Raw genomic sequence first — 19,395 nt, forward strand, 5'->3', positions numbered from 1 at the left:
AATTAGACTTCAGTAAAGACGTGCTCGTTCCTTTTTTCCTATGAAAGACCTGATTCATGCTGAAGCTCTTCCATAATACACATTTTTGTCCTGACTGAAAAGGCAATAAAAGTTGAAAGGAAAAGAACAAACACTTTTGGAGTATCACCACATTTTCTGTATGGTGCTTGAATTCTATAACTCATCAAGTTGGTATGCAATAAGAATCCTGTTAAATAAATATTTGTTTTGAGGCAAAACTGTTTAAATCTGATATGTTTCTGAAGAGCCACTGCTATTGAGCAGTGAAGCTCTGAGCTTGTCTCAGCAATCCCCCAGGTGGTCAAGGTGTCATGTAATGGACATAAACTGGAAAGGATGGGAAGAAGTTTCATGTGTTAAGAGCTGAGTAAGTCTCCATGAATCTGGACTCCTTTCCTCAGCACACACAAATTACATTATAGCTTCTGGAAATGATGTCTAGAAGCTGCTGTGTCACGAGAGCCAATGTTTTAATCAGAACTGCAAAATAGTGGCTGACTTGATGGAAGAGAATTGAGGGTATCCAGGGATTTCTGTGAAGAAAGGCTCTTGCTGAAAAGTAGCAGTGAAACAATTGAGAGAGGTTCTCACCAAACATAGATTTAAAGACGTTATTCGGACAGGCTCATAGCCAGAAAATGGTGAGAAAGGGATGTAGACCTGTGTGTTCGGGTGGTCTGTGTGGTGTTCCCATTTCACCAGAGCACTGAGATGTGTGGGTAATTTTATTCAATGTTAGCTTGATCTTCTTGCTGAGCACTATCAGCTATGGCAGAACTTTTTTAGTAGAAGGTTGTGTTGGATCTGAGATAGCAAAGTGCTGAATTACGAAATAACCTGTATCTGAAAGCAAGACTGGATTGGTGGGAACCAGAGTCTATGAATAGTAACTCTGTGTACTGATAGTTAATTCTGCATGTGTTTGTGATGTTTCTTAGGAGTTGGGCCTCTGTCAACTACGGGAAGGCGCATCTGGCAGCAGTTTGAGGGCCATTCTGTGTACTTTCACCCTGTTGGTTTATCATACTTACGTCTCCTTAATCCTTGGTGAGACCCACTGTGTAGCTGCTCAGTCATGCTACACATTATGATAGATATTGTGATTTTTTTTTTTTTTAACTGAATTTTGAAACTGTGGCCAATTAGCTTTGTAACAGGAGATTGCTGTAAACTTAATTATGATCTGAAACAAGTGTCTCTGACAAAGCTATGACTGCAGAAACTGTGAGAGTAGGTACCATTATACCAGCATCTTGTTCCATTTGCAGGATTGTCTCAACATGCAATAGCAAAATACCTCAAAACATTTTAAAGTTCAGACAAGTCTTTATCCATAAATTATACTATCTCTAGAAAGAAGTCTGTACTCCCAAACAATTTACTTGGAAGTTCAAACACGTAGAGAATTAATTGTTTTTTCCACATGGGGCTAAAAGTTGCAATCAATTCTGTATGCATCTTCGACATGTATTTTCACGTTCTTTAGTTTGGAATTGGTTTAGTCCTTGTCCCTTAGGCTCATCAGGAAATTAAGGAGAACTTCATTTCTTTCAGTATCACCTGCACTTCATTACTGAGCTCAAAATTAGGAAGAGAGGCAGCTGAGGACTGTTTTCCTAACTTGGTAAAGCAATTAAAGGGATTAAAAAATATAACTAGGATCTATACTGGAACAGTTAAAAGAATATTCATATATTCTATTCTGATGTTACTTACAGACGCTTACTATCTTAAAGCACTTAGTACCTTCAGAACAAGAATTCATTTTTGTAGAAACACAACATGATGAAATAATTTTTTCGGTGCATAAAAGCAGTCATCCATTAATCTATTTAAGCCATAATATGATGTGGAAACAAAAATCTTAATCTGTGAAACTCTTTTTTTTTTTTTTAAGTACATTGAGGTTGCTTTGTTATGTTTTCTAGGTACAGGGGAAGCCAACTTTCAGGAAGCAGACAGTCTCCTTGAACCCTACCTCCAGAAATTTCCAAATGTGTGTATTCTCAATAAATTCTATAACAGCAATGTACTTCCCTAAGCTTGAAATATTAACTGGGTGTTTTTCTCATCTCCTTTCAAGGGTTCCATTATTCTATTTTACGCTGCCAGAATAGATATACTGAAAGGAAATTTTGCAAAGGTAAATAAATTCTTTCTTTTTAAGGTTTTTATTTGTTCGGTGTTCAACTTGGGGAAAAATACCTAATTCATCTCAGTAACCTATTTTAGTTGCACTGATAATTATGCTCTTACATCTGTTCATGTTCCGTGTCAATACTGATTCCAACTCTCTCACTGTAAGTGAGACTGAAAGGGAAGTTTATCTCATTTTACTAGTTGGGTGTTCTCCACTTGGGTGCTAGGAAAGATTTTGCTCTGTAATTAGACACGGCTCTCATTTGGAGCTGTACTTGAAACAATTTTCATCATTCTTATTTAACTACATCACAGGCACAGCTGAGGTTCCAAGAATGCATAGCAGCCCAGCAAGAGTGGAAACAGATTCATCATCTGTGTTACTGGGAACTGATGTGGTGCTACACCTTCCAGCAGGACTGGCTTCAAGCATATCGGTATGCAGACCTGCTCAGCAAAGAGAGCAGGTGGTCTAAGGTAAATGGGCAGGTGGACGTTGTTATGATATGCCAGTAGTTTCTCCACAGTTATATTTGAATTTCAGTTTGCACCATGAGCGTAATTTTGGCTTCCTTCTGAAACCCGTAAGCAAAGAGACAGTGGCACCAAAACACTAGGTTTAACTGGGTGGTTAAGGAGGAATTTTTATTTCACATTCTGAGGCACCAGAGCTGTAACTAACAACGCTTCAGCCCTTTTAAGAACAGACGTACTTACCAGAATTGTGAGAAAGAAGAGGGAGGGGAAAATGGTGAACTTGCATCTTAAGTCAAGTTCGAACACTCACTAATAAAACTTGGCTGAAGAAACTGTATTTTCTAGTTAATTATAAACAGACAAGAGCAGACCTACTCAGCAGATGCTTGGTGACATGAGAAGGCTGCTGGAGACAGGGCCTCACGGGAAAAGTTGAGGTATCTACATCTTCCTTGTAAAAATGTTTCTCAAAGTATGAACCAAGAACTACGTGCACATACTTTCTGATACATCATTTTTGTCTGTTCCTTTCTATATTACTCTCTTGTTACGCTTAGTGGAAAAGGGGATGCATCCAATTCTTGACAAAAGAGGAAGAGAATAGTATATTCAATGTGAAGTACAAATGTCTTGAATAGAATTATGGATGTTTCTTTTTTACTCTGCTAAATCCAGTTATTGAACTTTCTTTGAATCAATACTTAGATATTTTCTTCTGTTTTTTCAGGCATGCCTCAACACATAAATCATTTAACAACTATTTTAAAGTCCGTTAATGTTATGTCATTTAACCTCATCTCTTTACCAGTGATTTGCATAATAAATTATCCCGTTGTTTGCAGGAGGCACTTTTAGCGTTTTAACTTACTTAGAATATTAATAAATATGTTGGAAATAAAATTATAGCATGAATTCTGTGACAAAGGAAATACTAAGCTTCTGTAGATCCACCAGCCTGAGAATTACTGGAAACACTTCGCTGCAGCAATTAGGGTGATAGATTTGAGTCCTTAGCGTATCGACTGAACACAACAAATTAGATGTGGTAATATTTTGCTGTTTCTTTTTGAAATAGGCAATATATGTATTCCAGAAGGCAGCAATTTTATGTATGCTTCCAGAAGATGATTTGAAAAGGACTGGTGAGGACATCGTATCTTTATTCAGGTAAACATTTACAAAGCAAGTAGGTGTGCGATCTTTTTCCCCCATATAAAAGTTTTTTGCTTGAGTATATTTGTCTTGTGTGACTTACTTCCTACTTGTAACCATCAACCTTTCAGTTTTTCGCTTTGCTTTTAGCATCAGAATATTTAAAATGCTGCTTTTATCAGCAAAAGTATGTCCTGCAACTGCGGTCTAAGTGATGTGAAACCATTTAAGATGTTATACTTCAAATGAGAACAGCAAATCTTACTAAATGAAGTAAGATGAAATAAAAATTATGTAAAGCAACTTCTGTTTTCCATTTTCCCTCCTTGTAGACAAGTGGATGGCCTAAAACAGAGAATTGCAGGAAAATCCATCCCAACTGAAAAGTTTGCAGTAAGGAAAGCTCGACGCTATGCAAGTCCTCAGCCAGTGAAGCTGATATTACCCGCCTTGGTATTTATGCTTGCTTTGGTTTTGTCCTTTTCAAATAGTAAAGAAATAAGTATAATTCATTATAGAGGGGAAAGAATAATTTTGTCAGGTAGTATGTGTCTGAATTTTTTTTTTTTTTAAAGAATTATTTCATTCATGCAATGGGATTTTTGTGAAATGCACTAGGGTCTGGATCATGCTACCAGCTACTAGCAGTCCAAAACCAGAGCCAGATTTTTCACATGAAAGTTCAAACATGAGGCTGAAAGTCACCTTTCAACTGGAAACCTCCATGGGTTTCTAGCATATGTTGTCATGTTCTTTAGTTTGCCAGGATTTCAGTCCTCGTCCTCCATACTCATTAGGAAGTTAAGGAGTTCTTCAGCACTTTCTGTTCTTCTGGTGAAAATGAAGAGTGGTATGGCTTGGGTTTTTTTTTTCCTTATATTGAGTCTGAGCAAAATGTGCACAAGTTAATAATACTTCACTAATACAATTCTAATTTCCCATGCTTTTAACTTCAGAGGCATTAGTAGTGCACAGTCTGTTGATGTGTGCACAGCAATGATACTTTGGATATGTGCATGCTAGAATTTTTGTACATGTGTCCCACACCGCTGCTCGCTCGCTCCTCCCCAGAGGGCTGGAGAGCAGCAAAAGGTGGTAAAAGACTTGGAGGCTGAGATAAGAACAGGGAGGGATCACCCACCAACCATGGCCCCAGGAAAAACAGCATCAGCTTGGGACAAATCAATTTAGTTTGTTACCAGTTTATTCAGAGTGGATAATGAGAAACAAAGCCAGATACTTTTTTTTTTAAAAAGATAAACCAAACCCATACAACCTCCCCCCACCCCTCACTTCTTCCCCGCTCCACCTCCTCCCCCCCAACACCTCAGGGGGACAAGGAATGGGGGTTGGAGGTCAGTTCATCACATGCTGTTTCTGCTGCTCCTTTTTAAAATGGGGAGGACTCCTTATGCTCTTCCCCCTGCTCCAGTGTGAGGTCCCTTCCTGCAGGACATGGTTCTTCACAAACATGAGTCTTTCCCACAGAGTGCAATCTTTATCCGTCAGATTGCTTCTGCATGGGCTTTCCCACAGAGTCACAGCTTCTTAGGGCGCAGCTGCCCCCACCAGTGTGGAGTCCCTTCCCACGGACTGCAGATGCATCTCTGCTCCAGCAGGGTGGGGTCCTTTCCCATGGGAGACAGTCCTCTAAGAACTCCTTTCGGCACAGGCATCTCTGCTCCAGCATGGGGTCCTCTCCCACGGGCTGCGGGTATATCTCTGCTCCACTGTTAATCTCCATGGGCAGCCAGGGGCTGCTGCCATTTCACCACAGGCTGCAGTGGAACCTCAGCTCTGGCACACCTCCTTGCGCTCCATCTTCACTGAGCTGGTGTCTGCAGAGCCGTTTCTCTCACGTCGAAGTCCTCTCTCTACTGCAGCTGTGCCGGGCCAGACCAGCCCGATAAACCTCAGCAGTCCCAGCGGGACCAACTCTGCCCACTGGAGAGTGCTTTGGAGCTCTCCAAACTGCGCTGCCGTGGCCATCTCCAGACAAATGGTGGAGGCCCAGCATGAGCAGCCACCCACCTGGGAGGCTGGGGGGGCCAGTCCCTCACTTCACTTCATTGCAGGTCCTGCATGGCTCAGGATCTTTTGTCCCCATCTTAAATAGGGCATTCACAGAGGCGCTGGTTGGCTCGGCCCTGGTATGAGACTGGTCCAGCTGGTTTTGGAGCTTGGGAAGCCTCTTGCAACTTCTTACAGGGGCTATTTCTGCAGCCCCTTACCTGCTACCAAAACGCCACCATGTAAACCCAACACAACATGGATAATTAGCAACAACTGAAGATGAAAAACATAATTTGAGAAGGAATTTCTTATGTTAAAGCTTATTGGTATAGAAAGAGGAGTCCAAAGGAAATTAATCTATCAGTTTTAACATGCATTGTATACCCAATTACGTATAAAGACCTAAGTAATGGAGTTGTCCTGGGCTTGTGCAGCACAGTGCTATTTGGTTCTGAGTATATATCTTTGGGTTTGCTGTCAAATACAGTATCTTTTAAGAATTTTTCCATCATGGGTGAAGCAAAAATAAAATAACGTGTGCTGTTACTGCAGTGAGTGTAAATTAAACAGGACTACAGAATTGAAACGAATCCGGCATAATGTAGTTGATAGTGGTATTGACACCATTTCAGACTTTGATAGAACCGCTTTCTTTTCTGCCTCTGAAAACCCACATAAGAACAGCAGAAATAAAAAACAAAGAATCATAGAATTGTTTCAGTTGGAAAAGACCTTGAAGATCATCGAGTCCAGCCATTCACCTAACACTGCCAAGTCCAACACTAAACCATGTCCCTGACCACTGGATCTACAAGTCTTTTAAATACTCCCAGGGATGGTGACTCAACCAGTTCCCTCGGCAGCCTGTTCCAATGCTCCACAACCCTTTCAGGGAAGACATTTTTCCTAATGCCCAATCTAAACCTTGCCTGGTGCAACTTGAGGCCATTTCCTCTTGTCTTGTCACTTGTTACTTGGGACAAGAGACAGACATCCACCTCGCTACAACCTCCTCTCAGGTAGTTGTACAGAGCAAAAAGATCTCCGCTCAGCCTCCTTTTTTCCAGGCTAACCAACCCCAGTTCCCTCAGCAGCTTGTCGTAAGACCTGTGCTCTAGAGCCTTCACCAGCTTTGTAGCCCGTCTTTGGACACGCTCCAGCACCGCAATGTCTTTCTTGTAGTGAGGGGCCCAAAACTGAACACTGTATTCGAGGTGCAGCTTCACCAGTGCTGTGTACGGTAGGGCAATCAATTCCCTAGTCTTGCTGGCCACACTATTTCTGACATAAGCCAGGATGCTATTGGCCTTCTTGGCCGCCTAGGCACACTGCTGGCTCTTAGACAGCCAGTTGTTGACCAACAGCCCTGGATCCTTTTTGTCCTTTTCCACTGGGCAGCTTTCCAGCCACTCTTCCCCAAGCCTGTAGCGTTTCATGGGGTTGTTGTGACCCAAACACAGGACCCAGTGCTTGGCCTTGTTGAACCTCTTACAATTGGCTTATAAGCAGAAATATTTCAGCAGTATGTTGTGTCTGCTTCAGAATGACATCAGGCTTTATATTTCTGAGGTGTAATTACAGTTCAAATACAGTAGAACAAATGATACTCTAGTGTTTGTGATGATCGAGTAAAGGTCTTGAGAAAGTTTCATATTGGTTAGATTAACTCTATATTGTGTTCTCTCATTCTCTTTGCGTGTTACAATGTGATAATGCTTAATGCATCAAAACAAGCATATTGCTTACTGTTGTACTGAAGCATCTGGGAAGCTTTGTGCCAGGATTTCCCTTGATTATTTTTTTTTAAATAAGATTTTTTAGGAATTATATTGGAAGTGTGTATTGGATGTGTGTACTGGAACTGCATTTTTTTTATCCAGAAAGTTTTATCTACTTGCAGTGTTGCTCCATGTGGAAAGTAACATCCCATAGATTATAGCCTCTGTATATAAACACAGGCATGAGTATGTATTTGGGTGCACAAATGTGTATGTACATACATAGACACATGCACAAAGACACACAGAAATGTGTCTAGAATCCTGTAGAAAGTAACTACTTCTAGCTGCTTCTTTAGTTCATATGGCAGAGGCCACAAGTTGAACCTAAAATACCCAGTTTTGCTCATGTATTACATGGGTGATGTTAAACTTATCATGTGATAAAATCTGTTCAGTTTCATTTTTAACAATGTATGAAAATACATGATAGAATCCATTAGAAAGGTGTCAAAACATTCAAAACTTAAAAACCCAGGTTAACTTTGCCCACACACATTCAATGTCATTTTGCCTCCTCTATGGATAGATATACTCTTACACAACTTTAAATAATTATTATGGCAAATGTGACTGTCTTTGTAAACTTGCATGTAACTGACAGTATGTCCCATACTTGTTGTGGGTGGTTATTTGAAGTCGTACAGCTAGTCTTATTCATGGGCTTCTCAACAGTGAGTATTTTGGCTTTGAAACCTTTCATATTGTTTAAAACAAGTTTTTGTAGGCAGTGTTTTTGTGTACTTGTAATAGTCTATAACAGCCTTCTAAAGGATGCTCTTTAATTAAATATTTATGCAATTCCATGAGTTTGTCTTGTTTATCTTTTTTGTCAGGAAATGATGTATGTCTGGAATGGCTTTGCAATTGTGGGCAAAAGAGCAGACCTCACTGAAAACTTACTGGTAACAATTGAAAAAGAAGAAAGTGCTCTACAAAATGAAACTAGTAAGTGATCAGCTAAGATGGAGTTAATAAGCTGATAAGAAATCCTGACGTTTTTCTTTGCTTCTGTCTACTAATGTTCTGTCAGGTCAGTGTTGACTTGGGCAATGTGCTATTCAATCTGAGTGCGGAAATTTTGCAGCCGCGTGAAAGTTAGTGGTGGTTCTTCAATATCCTCTTTGTCCGGCTTCCCTGATGCTGCAGGAAAATACAGAAAACTCAAGGATGTGACGTTATTAGTTACAGGGCTTAACTGAATCTTACTAAGACATTCCAGTCTCTGAGGGAGTTCCTAGAGCGTAATCCGCTAGTTTCTTAAACATCTGAAAAAAAATTTTTCTAAACCGATTTACACCACACTTTACTATAGAGGACAGATACTGAGTAGAATCTGACTACAAGTAAAGGAAGTAATGAAGTACCATGCATGAGTCTGTTTGTTCACTTTCCGGCAATATAAACCATGTTTGTTAATTATAGGATAAAACGTATTTTTAACAAATAAACTTTGACCACTTTTTTAGATCTTGATGTAATCGAAGCACAGATATTCAGGGTCCATAACTTATTCCAAAAGGAACTTAAGTTTCCTTATTACAACACACTGTGGAAGTAGCTGGCTTTATCAAGTTGTTACCGAAAATCCGGACGGAAACTCTCTAAGGCAATTTGTAGTGTTAGAAAGCAGGCATTGCTTTATTGTGGTACTGGGTGCATGAGAGGTATCTCCATCTAGCAGGCAAACCTGGCTCCCGGATAGAAACTTAGTTATACACACTGTAATCATACATATTCATAACATTTTCCTGAAATCGCTAGCATATTTACATATTCATTGTTATTCTCTCTCGCTTTACATGTAAATTACTTGGCATACTCAGTTTCCTACTTCTCCTGTTCTTTTTTGAGTAGATGGTATAATTTGGGTGGGTGCTCCATGGGTCGGTGGTCGTGATCTCCCCCTGTTGGAATTACCTTTCCTTTCCCTTGGCAGTTCCAGGCTGTTCTTTCTGGTTTGCTGACCACACTTGGTATTTATTACTCAGAGAAACTTTTTGTATCAAACAAATCAATATTGTTTAGTACAAACCACGTTGCCAGGTGGTTTGCTATTCACTTTTCTATTCTAGGTAAATCATTAACTTGCTCTAAAGGATGGGGCTTTACAGATGTCAAAACAGTAAGCACAAACTTAAAGCCTCCATTGTGCCAGCAATCATGAATCATCAATCAGGGTCTTGGTTTTAGGCAACAAGGTGACTGCTGTTGTGTGTCATGTGAACTTCTCTTTTGTGTTCTTCTGGAATGAAGAAATATCTTTTCGAACATGAAACCTTTTTAATGGTAATTCACTAAAAATTTCTATTGAATCCAGATTTTAACCACACTTGTCAACAATTTAGCAAAATTTAGTTTTACTACACTGTTAAAACATTAATTATGAAACGTAAAAGTACATCTAATTGTGGTATACGTATAAACAGAGGTCATGCATCAGAAGTTACGCAAGGACATGAAAGAAATGCATAGCGGTAAAATCTGGATGATACAATATGCTAAATGAGAGAAACTTGCAAGGCCAAGACTGAACTGGGTCCCTTAATTGTTTTATTTTATTCACATTTATGCAGAATCACTAGTGTGCCTCTTAAATCTGAAGTGTTTTTCCTCTTTCTGTATTAAAATCAAAACGTAGCGATATGCAAGACATCTGCGAAGTTATATTCCCATGAGTTTGTGTGGAGGGATCTGGCAGAATCTGTTGGGAATTCAGTGCTGTATCATGCAGAGGCTTTTACTGTAAGTGCTTATCAGTTGTGACAGTGAAGTAAATTTCCTGTCTAATTCCTAAGCAGAGATACACATGGTACCAAAATAAAAGGAACAGAAATAAAACCAGTATGTTTTTCTTATGGAAATGTCCAGTTTACAAATAGGATGTAATCTGGAAGCATATTTGCTTTTCATGCTTTCTGTATCTGTTGTGGTAATAACTGCAGTCAGGTATAGTTTTGTTCTGGACTTGCATCCATGATCCTGATTTGCTTTTAAAGATATAGACTCAGACAAGGTAAAGACTTTGCTTGCCGGAATTGCTGCCAAATTGAGACCCAAAGAAAGTGATTAAGGCTATTAGCAGTGTGTGGCAAGGATACAATATTATTTTAAAAGACAGCTGTCATGACTAGATAGCTTTAAAGGACTGCTAAGGTGCTGTAAAAAAGTGTGTTAATGATGCACAAAGGTCATTTAGTGATTGAGACTTCTTAGAGAACGCTGTTGATACTTCATTTGCTTTGAATGACCAGGCACAGCAAGGAATTTGTCAAGGATTGAAAGTGGGTTTATGTTGTATAGAGCTGAAAATAGAGATGGTAGAAAGAGCAGATAAAAGACATGAGAATTTTTTTTCTCCCTCGGGATTTCTGGAAATCTTATTTTTCCACAGTTGTCATCTCCAAGATACAAAGAAAGGAATTCGTAACTTCAAGAAAAATTCAATTCTTGTGTGTTTTATAATCCTGATAATGATATTTCCTCTGGTGTAGAGGACTGCAGGAAGATGATTCTTCCACATTTATTGCAAAGTTTTCTGTATTAAATCGACCTGTTGCATTTACTGTCATTTACTGTCAGTGTTTTGGCATAATAGCTTTTCTTCCTGTGGGAAATAACGAGGGAGATACTAGTTGAAGTTGCTAGAGACTGGCAAGCTTTTACTGACATCAGTGCTTGCCCCCTGTGATTTCAATGGATGAATCCTTTAGGAGACAGTCACATGCATCCGGTGCCTTAGCCTAGCAAAACCGGCTAGAGGGAATGCAAAATACTCACTCACTGCACTTCCACCTGCCTGTAAAAGCGCAGTCTGTCAGTTATTATCTCTCGAGACTTTCTGGGTTTAAACACAGACAGAAATAAGCCTCGGCGTAGTAGCAAAGCATTTCGCTGAATCCTAAGATGCTTTAGTCTTGCATGCTTCAGAACTGTTTATGTAGGGTTTTTTTGGCAGGCTATTAAGAAAAAAATTAACACGACCTTAGAGAGCTGGTAATTAGTTGTAAACAGCATGATCTGAAGGGCGAGTGTTTTACTTCCTGAATTGTTAATGTATGTGCCACCATCTGTCTATCCATATGTGTTTTCCTTCCTTTCTTTTCCTTCCCTGCACCCAGCAAATGCTATAAACCAAGGCAACAAAAAATGACTACACTCATTAAGGTTATATTTCTGAATCACTTCACAAAAGCTCTTTCATTGGATGTTTTTCGTCTTATTGAACATAAAACTTTCTTGAATTTTCCAAATGTTATACGCTACTAGTGAAGCTTCTTAGTTGTTAGCGATGATGGAAATACTAATAAACATGGTTTCTTGAAGTTGTACTGCCAAATAATGCTTCCAAAAAGTTCTGCAGGACAGAGTCCTAGTGTGTTCTTGTGCTTTTCGTGTTACTACTGGTGCTACTGGAGGTCTGCCACTGCTCTGCAACAGGGGAAGGGATTAAGATAATGTAGAGTGAAGGAGACTTCTGATTTCACTGTAGGTTTTGCATGCTGTTTTAGGTATTACAAGTAAACAAGTCTTTAACTGATGCCAGTTTATGTCTGCTTTGTGCTGACCTCCAGATACGGAAGACTGGGAAATATCTGGATGTTTCAATTTCTTCTTATTTCTTCTTAGCTTGTATATTTAAAGAGAAAGCAACAGATGTTACACTCACATCTTCTTTAGTAGACGGTATTAAATTGTGCCTGAAAGTTATGTATTTTGTTTTGAGGTTACAATCTTGAGAAGCAAAATCCTGAGTCTGAATACATATTTCCTACTGAAAATCTGATTTTCCTTTTCATAATGTCTTCAAATTGTTTGATGTATCTCAATTTTACTTTTAGATCGCAATGAATACTATATGGATGATGTGTGCATGTTGCAGTTACTGAAGGGCCTCTGCCTGAAACACTTGGGAAGACTTATGCAAGCTGAACTGTGTTTCAGTAGAGTAATTCAAAGGTAAAAATAACATAAACAGATTTTTTTTTTTTTACCTTTATGTTTTGTGGCTTTGGAGGAAATTCCTGATACTCCTGTAGAAGTCATCATGTTAGAACTGTGAATAATTAAACTTCAACATCCTGTTAAGGAGCTGGAATTAAAATACCTCTGAAAGTAGCTGGAGAACCACAAAACTTTGCTGGTATTATTCTATTACTTACTACGTTTCTTGGGCTGCTACAGTACATTAACACTGTTTATGATATAAACAGTCTCCCTGCTTTAAGACATGCTTTCTGTGCATCAAGGCTTGTCTTGGTGCATGAGTTGCCTCTTTAGAAGTGTTGCCCTCAAAATGTTCAGAGCTTTTGCAGTGCCTGTTGCGAACCTCTTCATTTTGCGATATTGTTTGATATTATTCTATCCAGATAAGAATCGTAGAATGGGTTGGGTTGGAAGGGACCTCAAAGATCATCTAGTTCCAACCCCCCCTGCTATGGGCAGGGACACCACTACACCAGGTTGCTCAAAGCCTCATCCAGCCTGGCCTTGAACATTTCCAGGGATGGAACATCCACAACTTCTCTGGGCAAGCTGTTCCAGTGCCTCACCACCCTCAGAGGGAAAAATTTCTTCCTTATATCCAATCTAAATCTCCTCTCTTTCAGTTTAAAGCCATTATCCCTTGTCCTATCACTACACGCCCTTGTAAAAAGTCCCTCTCCAGCTTTCCTGTAGCCCCTTCAGGTACTGGAAGGCTGCTATAATATCACCCCGGAGCCTTCTCTTCTCCAGGCTGAACAGCCCCAACTCTCTCAGCCTGTCTTCATAAGAGAGGTGCTCCAGCCCTTGGATCATCAGTCATAGTTGATTGTAAAAGACATCGGAAAGGCCAAGATGTGAGATGCCTTCTTCACTTTGTTCTGTAGTGACAAGATCAGCCTTCAGGAATTCCCCATCCATGAAACTTGTGGGAAAGTCTGGAACTTGGAAGAATCACCCTTGATGGAGGGAAGGCAGGTTAGGGAAAGTGTGAACAGACTAGACATACATATGTCCGTGGCAACTCAATATACTTAAGTACATAGGACGATGGCGTATAAACATGCGTGCTGAGGGAGCTGGCCAATGTCCTTGTAAAGCTCTGTTATCTTTGAAAGGTCATGGCAATTAGGGGAAGTTCCTGAGGACCAGAAGAAAGCAAAGGTCACTCCTGTCTCCAAGAAAGGCGAGAAGGAGGATCTGGGGAAGTGCAGGCCAGTCAACTTCTCATCAGTCCCTGGGAAGATAGAGTAAATAATTCTGGAAACCATTTCCAAATGCATTAAGATGATCAGGAGTAGTCAGCGTAATGAGACAACCAAGTTAGATGGGAGTATTGATCTGCTGAGGGTAAGAAGGCTCGATAGAGGGATCTGAACAGGCTGGATTGATGGCGCGAGGGCAACTGTAAGAGGTTCAACAAGGCTAAGTGCCAGTTCCTGCACTGGGGTCACAACAGCCTCATGCAACACTACAGGCTTGGGGAAGAGTGGCTGGAAAGCTGCTCAGTGGAAAAGGACCTGGAGGTGTTGGTCAGCAGCCAGCTGAATATGAGCCAGTATGTGCCCAGGTGGCCAAGAAGGCCAATAGCATCCTGGCTTATGTCAGATATAGTGTGGCCAGCAAGACAAGGGAAGTGATTGTCTCCCTGTACTCGACCCTGGTGAGGCCATGCCTTGAATACCGTGTTCAGTTTTGGGCCTCTCACTACAGGAAAGACATTGCGATGCTGGAGCATGTCCAAAGACGGGCTACAAAGCTGATGAAGGCTCTAGAGCACAAACTTGGTAGCTGAGGGAACTGGGGTTGTTTAGCCTGGAAGAAAGGAGGCTGAGGGGAGATCTTATCACCCTCTACAGCTACCTGAAAGGAGACTGTAGCGAGGTGGGTGTCCTTCTCTTGTCCCAAGTAACAAGTGATAAGACAAGAGGAAATGGCCTCAAGTTGCACCAGGCAAGGTTTAGATTGGGCATTAGGAAAAATGTCTTCCCTGAAAGGGTTGTGGAGCATTGGAACAGGCTGCCGAGGGAACTGGTTGAGTCACCATCTCTGGAAGTATTTAAAAGACATGTACATGCGGTGCTTAGGGACCTGGTTTAATGGTGGACTTGGCAATGTTAATGGTTGGACTTGATCTTCAAGGTCTTTTTCAACCTAAACCATTTTATGATTCTGTGAATGGGTCAGTAGATGAGAGGCAGCAGTGTGTGTTCTGTATCTTGAATTTAAAAAGATTTTTGACACTGTCTTGCACAACATCATCACAGAGAAACCCATGATGTCTCAAATAGGTAAATGGGCAATGAAGTCGATTGAAAACTGGCTGAACTGCTGGGTTCAAAAAGCTGTGATCAGCAGCATGAAGTCAGCTGGAGGCCACTCACCAGTAGAATAATGGAGACTTTAGTGCTGAGGCCAATAGTTTCTAAAATCTTCATTAAGGAACTGGATGATGGGGCAGAATGAAACCTTAGGAAATGTGCAGATGATACAAAGTGGGAGGAATGGTTGGTATGCCAGATGGGTGTTCTGTTGTGCAGAGTGACCTGGACAGGCTGGAGAAATGAGCTGACAGCAACCACGTGAAGTTCAACAAAGGGAAGTGCCGGTCCCTACCTGTGAGGAGGAATAATCTCATGCACCAGCACAGGCCTGGGGCTGACTGTCTGGGGAGCAGCTAGTCAGAAAATACCCTGGGGATGCTGGGCATCATGGTCAGCCAGAAGCTGACCATAAGCCAGCAATGTGCCTTTGCAACAAAGGCAGCCAACAGCGTCCTGAGTTGCTTTAGGAACACAGTCCTGGGCAGGTTGCTGTCATTGACCATGCTTTGAGCAGGGGACTGATCTAGATGATCCACAGAGTTGCCTTCCAGCCATAGTGATTCCAAGAATCTCTCGTATTGAGGAAGAGTTGCGTTTTCTTACTTCTCTGCTGATTTGTCAGGCAAGCTAGGGTAAGAGGATCTCAATTCTGTGTGCGGGAAAGAACGATTTGTATTATGCTACCTAATCTAGTGAACGTTGCTTTTATCTCAGATCATCTTTTTGGATGTTTTTTTTTGAACTGTAAGTCACACAATAGGCTCTCAGCCTTGGAATTGTGTTCATGGTAGCTTGGATAACATACCACAATACAAACAGGAAGTAGGAAAGAATAAATATTTGCTTCTAGAAGGTCATGTTGGCAGTATTCTATGTCCACTCTTTACAGATATAATTAATGCACGTGGAGTTAACTAGTTAAAAGATGCCAGAGTTTTTTCTCTGGCCATGTGCTTTTACAACCAGTGATGGCATTTAAAAGTTAACTGGTCACTAGAGGAAAGGTTGTAAGTAACCACTTCTGTGTTTCTCTGATTTCCTAGTGAGAAGCAAATAAAATACGATAGTTACTTGGTGCCGTTCACCCTGTATGAGTTGGGTCTTCTCTACAAACAACAGGATGAGAGAGAAAAAGCAATAAGATACATAGAAACTGCAAAGTGAGTGGATTTTTTTTTTTTTTAATTTGTATTAGCCTGTACATTAAGAATAACTGAGTAAATTTATCAATGAAGATATGTGGTTTTTCTTCCTGCCAGCCCCTTTGCAAGACACAAGTAATTAGAAATCTGTGTTCTTGATTTGGAAAAGTTGTCTGATATACATGAATTTTTCAGTTTTGAGAAACTCTGTTCTTCAGACACAGTGGAGCAGTCACTATCAAACAAGACAAAAGTATGAACAGAAAATATCTCCTTTTCATTTCAGCTTCAGAGATGCTGAGCATATGCATCTGCTCCACTGCATGCATGAGGTGGAGCTGGAGAGTCCAGAGAAAAAAGGATCTATACCACCTCTGTCCCAGAGAGCAGCTGGGGGGCTTATATCTGCTCAAGTAAAGGTGTTAGTGGCAGTAGGTTAAAAGCCAGTACACTTCTGACCACCTGCCTTTTTCCTTTCACGTTATAGAAGAGCAGTAGAGAGCTGAATTTACTGTAGAGCAGCATGTTTGCTTCATCTGTAGATTGTAGTATGGGGTAGAATTTGCCCCTTGTGTGTACAGAAAAGTGTACCAATCATGCAGTTGTGGTGCAAATGTGAGTTAGAAACATCTCCTAAAACCCTTTTTGGAAACATAATAGCTGTTGGCCTTTTTAAAAAAAAAAAAAAAAAAAAATTGTATTACATAATATGATTTCCCTGTGGTTTATTGCTCCGAGTTGTGTTTTGAAGCTGAACATACACTTTCAGCTAACAGCCTTTGTTTTCTGTAGTCTTCTAGTTTTCACAGCAAATTTCAGTAATTGGGAGGGCTGTTGAAAGGATCAAAGTAAGTGAAAGAGATGCTAAGACATAGATTCAGTTTATCAGGACGTTTAATTTTTAGTACTGGTGTAAGTCTCTGCTCAGTTTGTGGAGGTAGCTTTAAATGTCTCATAACTTATCTGTGTATCAGCCTGTTTCCTGTGGAAGGAATGAAAGCTGTTAACTTTAGTACTTCAGTGCATGCCAGAAATGTTTTCCTTAAAATAACTTTATTGTTTGCAGAAACAACTACAAAGAATACTCTATGGAGTCCAGGTTGCACTTCAGAATTCATGCAGCACTTGACAGCTTGAAGGTGTCGCCTGCTTCAACACCTTGAATGAGGAGGGATGCTTTTCATGCATACAATAGCCTACACAATCTTTTTGCAATCTTTTTTTAATCATAAAAAAAGAAACAACCTAATGATTGTTTTCTGTCATCTCTGATTTGATGTATGTCATTCCTTTAGACTGTTTCTGTATAGCGCATATATTATATCTACTTGATACTTTAAAAGAGGACCTTATATTTTGTTTGATAAAAATAGTTTAATATTTGACTTGAATGGGGGATATTTTAAAAAAAAGTTGATGGTGCAATAAAGTTTAATGCAAACACTTTATTTTTTTATATGAAAACAGATGCTGGTTATGCAGTGGTACTGGTGATAACTTCTATATTTTGTAAAGGTTTGATTTTCTGCAGTATGCTTGAGACCTTTTTGCCTCTAGAACAAAAATGCAATGTCTGCGGATAACCTTTACCCACGTTTGGCATACCGTGTTCTGAAATTTGTGTTCTAGAGGAAAAAAATGCATCGTCTTTGACTTAATTTCATTTTGGGAACAAAATGAACCTGTCTGAAGTGCAATATTTTTACACTGTCAGATAAAGTTAAGTAAGACTACAGGTATCATATCACTGCAGATCCGTTTCACTTGGAATAGAGGTGACAGGGGATATTTTTCCGTCATAGAAAAGCAGGGCTACTAGGGACATTAAGAGATGATGTATGCTGTGTTCTTGCCCTAAAGCAGAATCAACAGTCTTATGTCATTCTTGACAGATACTTGTTTAACCTGTTTTTTGTTGAAAAAAAATGCACTGAGAGAGATTTTGAAACTTACACTGAGTGTCTTTCCCAGTGGGAAAAGATTGGGAAATTTTTCCTGATGGCTACCCCATATAATTCTAGGCAAAACTGAAACTGGTTGCTTCCTATCTTCCCTGTCATCGATCTGGATAAAGGATTGTTCTTTTCCTTTTCTGAAGCAGTCTTTTAATATTTAAAGACGGACACCCTTGTTGGTATTCTCTGTTCCTGGATTCCCACCAAAATAAATAAGACTTTGCAGAATTTGTTTATTTTCCTAATAATGAGAATAACTCATGTTAATGCAAGTTGATTGCGCATCAAAAAGTGAATCCACTTTTGAATTTAGAGTTGAGAAAATGTGCATATTCTAATCACAACTTTTCACTTCCTACCCAAAATGTGTGGTAAAATTGAGATGCTACATGAGTGCATGTAGTTTTCTTTTTGTGTTAATATGTGAACAGCAGTATCAAATTCAGTTTTGCAGTTAATTATATATGGAGATTCTGCTAGCTGTCTATTCTTAAAAATAAGAATATGCCTGATTTGTGTTTAGGTATACACCCAATAACTGTTGTTTCACTAATTTTGGCAAAACTTGCCCATTTCCATATTTTATAAATGCCAGTATATTTAATTCTGCACAGTAAATTCATAGTGACTATGCTCCTGCGTGTGATTCTCTGCTCTTAACTGCCACCCAAGAAAAAAGAGAACAAAAGAAATAGGCGAAAAATGTGTCTTCAGTAAATTATTAACTGAAAAGTTCCTAATTAAACAGTCAATATAATGTAAATGCTATAGTCATTCTTCTCAGATGACTGATAGCACTACTTTCTTCTATGTTTTTAGAAGTAACTGAGTCATTGAAATGCATATCAATCTGCAATACAGTGGCATACTTACAGGGGAAGTAAGAGTTTAAAAAACATTGGCTAAATAAAGATAATGGTCTTTCAAAGTGGAAACCTAATCCAAAGTCTGTTGTCTTCAGTGGATTTGGGCCTATTGTAGATGTATATCTAAATTGTTGTGTAAAATTATACACTTGTAGATTTGAATCTTAGATACTTGAGACAGTGAATCACTGATAAATTGCAGCATGCTAGTTTTAAAATATGTTCTATTGACTGTAGCTAAAGTAAGAAAGATATTTGTCTCTTTATCAACAGAGATTAGCGTATGCTACCGACTGACTTCTCTAATTACTTGCCCATTTATACCTACCTGATGTCGTGGGTTAGGCCGATCCGGCAACTAAACCCCATGCAGCTCTCCCACTCCAGTAAAATGGAGAGGAGAAAAATGTAATAAAAGAGCTGAGGGTCGAGACAGGAACAGAGGAGCACCCACCAACCACGGTCCCGGGCAAAAGGGGCTGTTTTCTTAAAGCAGAACAGTTTATTGACAGCTACCTACAAAGAGAAAAGCAAACAAAAACGGT

General features: G+C 39.8%; 1 protein-coding gene across 1 annotated transcript in view; it reads left to right on the forward strand.

Annotated features, from left to right (window-relative positions):
- TTC39B (tetratricopeptide repeat domain 39B) overlaps positions 1-17,192 on the forward strand; it is a 30,297-nt gene extending 13,105 nt beyond the window's left edge. Inside the window, exons 9-18 of the mRNA XM_009992361.2 lie at positions 960-1,068; positions 1,950-2,017; positions 2,105-2,164; positions 2,476-2,637; positions 3,713-3,804; positions 4,122-4,242; positions 8,417-8,528; positions 12,422-12,539; positions 15,931-16,047; positions 17,096-17,192. Coding sequence (XP_009990663.1) covers positions 960-1,068; positions 1,950-2,017; positions 2,105-2,164; positions 2,476-2,637; positions 3,713-3,804; positions 4,122-4,242; positions 8,417-8,528; positions 12,422-12,539; positions 15,931-16,047; positions 17,096-17,192 — 1,056 coding nt within the window. The remainder of the gene's footprint in view (positions 1-959; positions 1,069-1,949; positions 2,018-2,104; positions 2,165-2,475; positions 2,638-3,712; positions 3,805-4,121; positions 4,243-8,416; positions 8,529-12,421; positions 12,540-15,930; positions 16,048-17,095) is intronic.
- Positions 17,193-19,395: the final 2,203 nt, after the last annotated feature.

This window comes from Tauraco erythrolophus, chromosome Z (assembly GCF_009769465.1).
Source record: "Tauraco erythrolophus isolate bTauEry1 chromosome Z, bTauEry1.pri, whole genome shotgun sequence".
In the NCBI taxonomy this organism is placed as follows: domain Eukaryota; kingdom Metazoa; phylum Chordata; class Aves; order Musophagiformes; family Musophagidae; genus Tauraco; species Tauraco erythrolophus.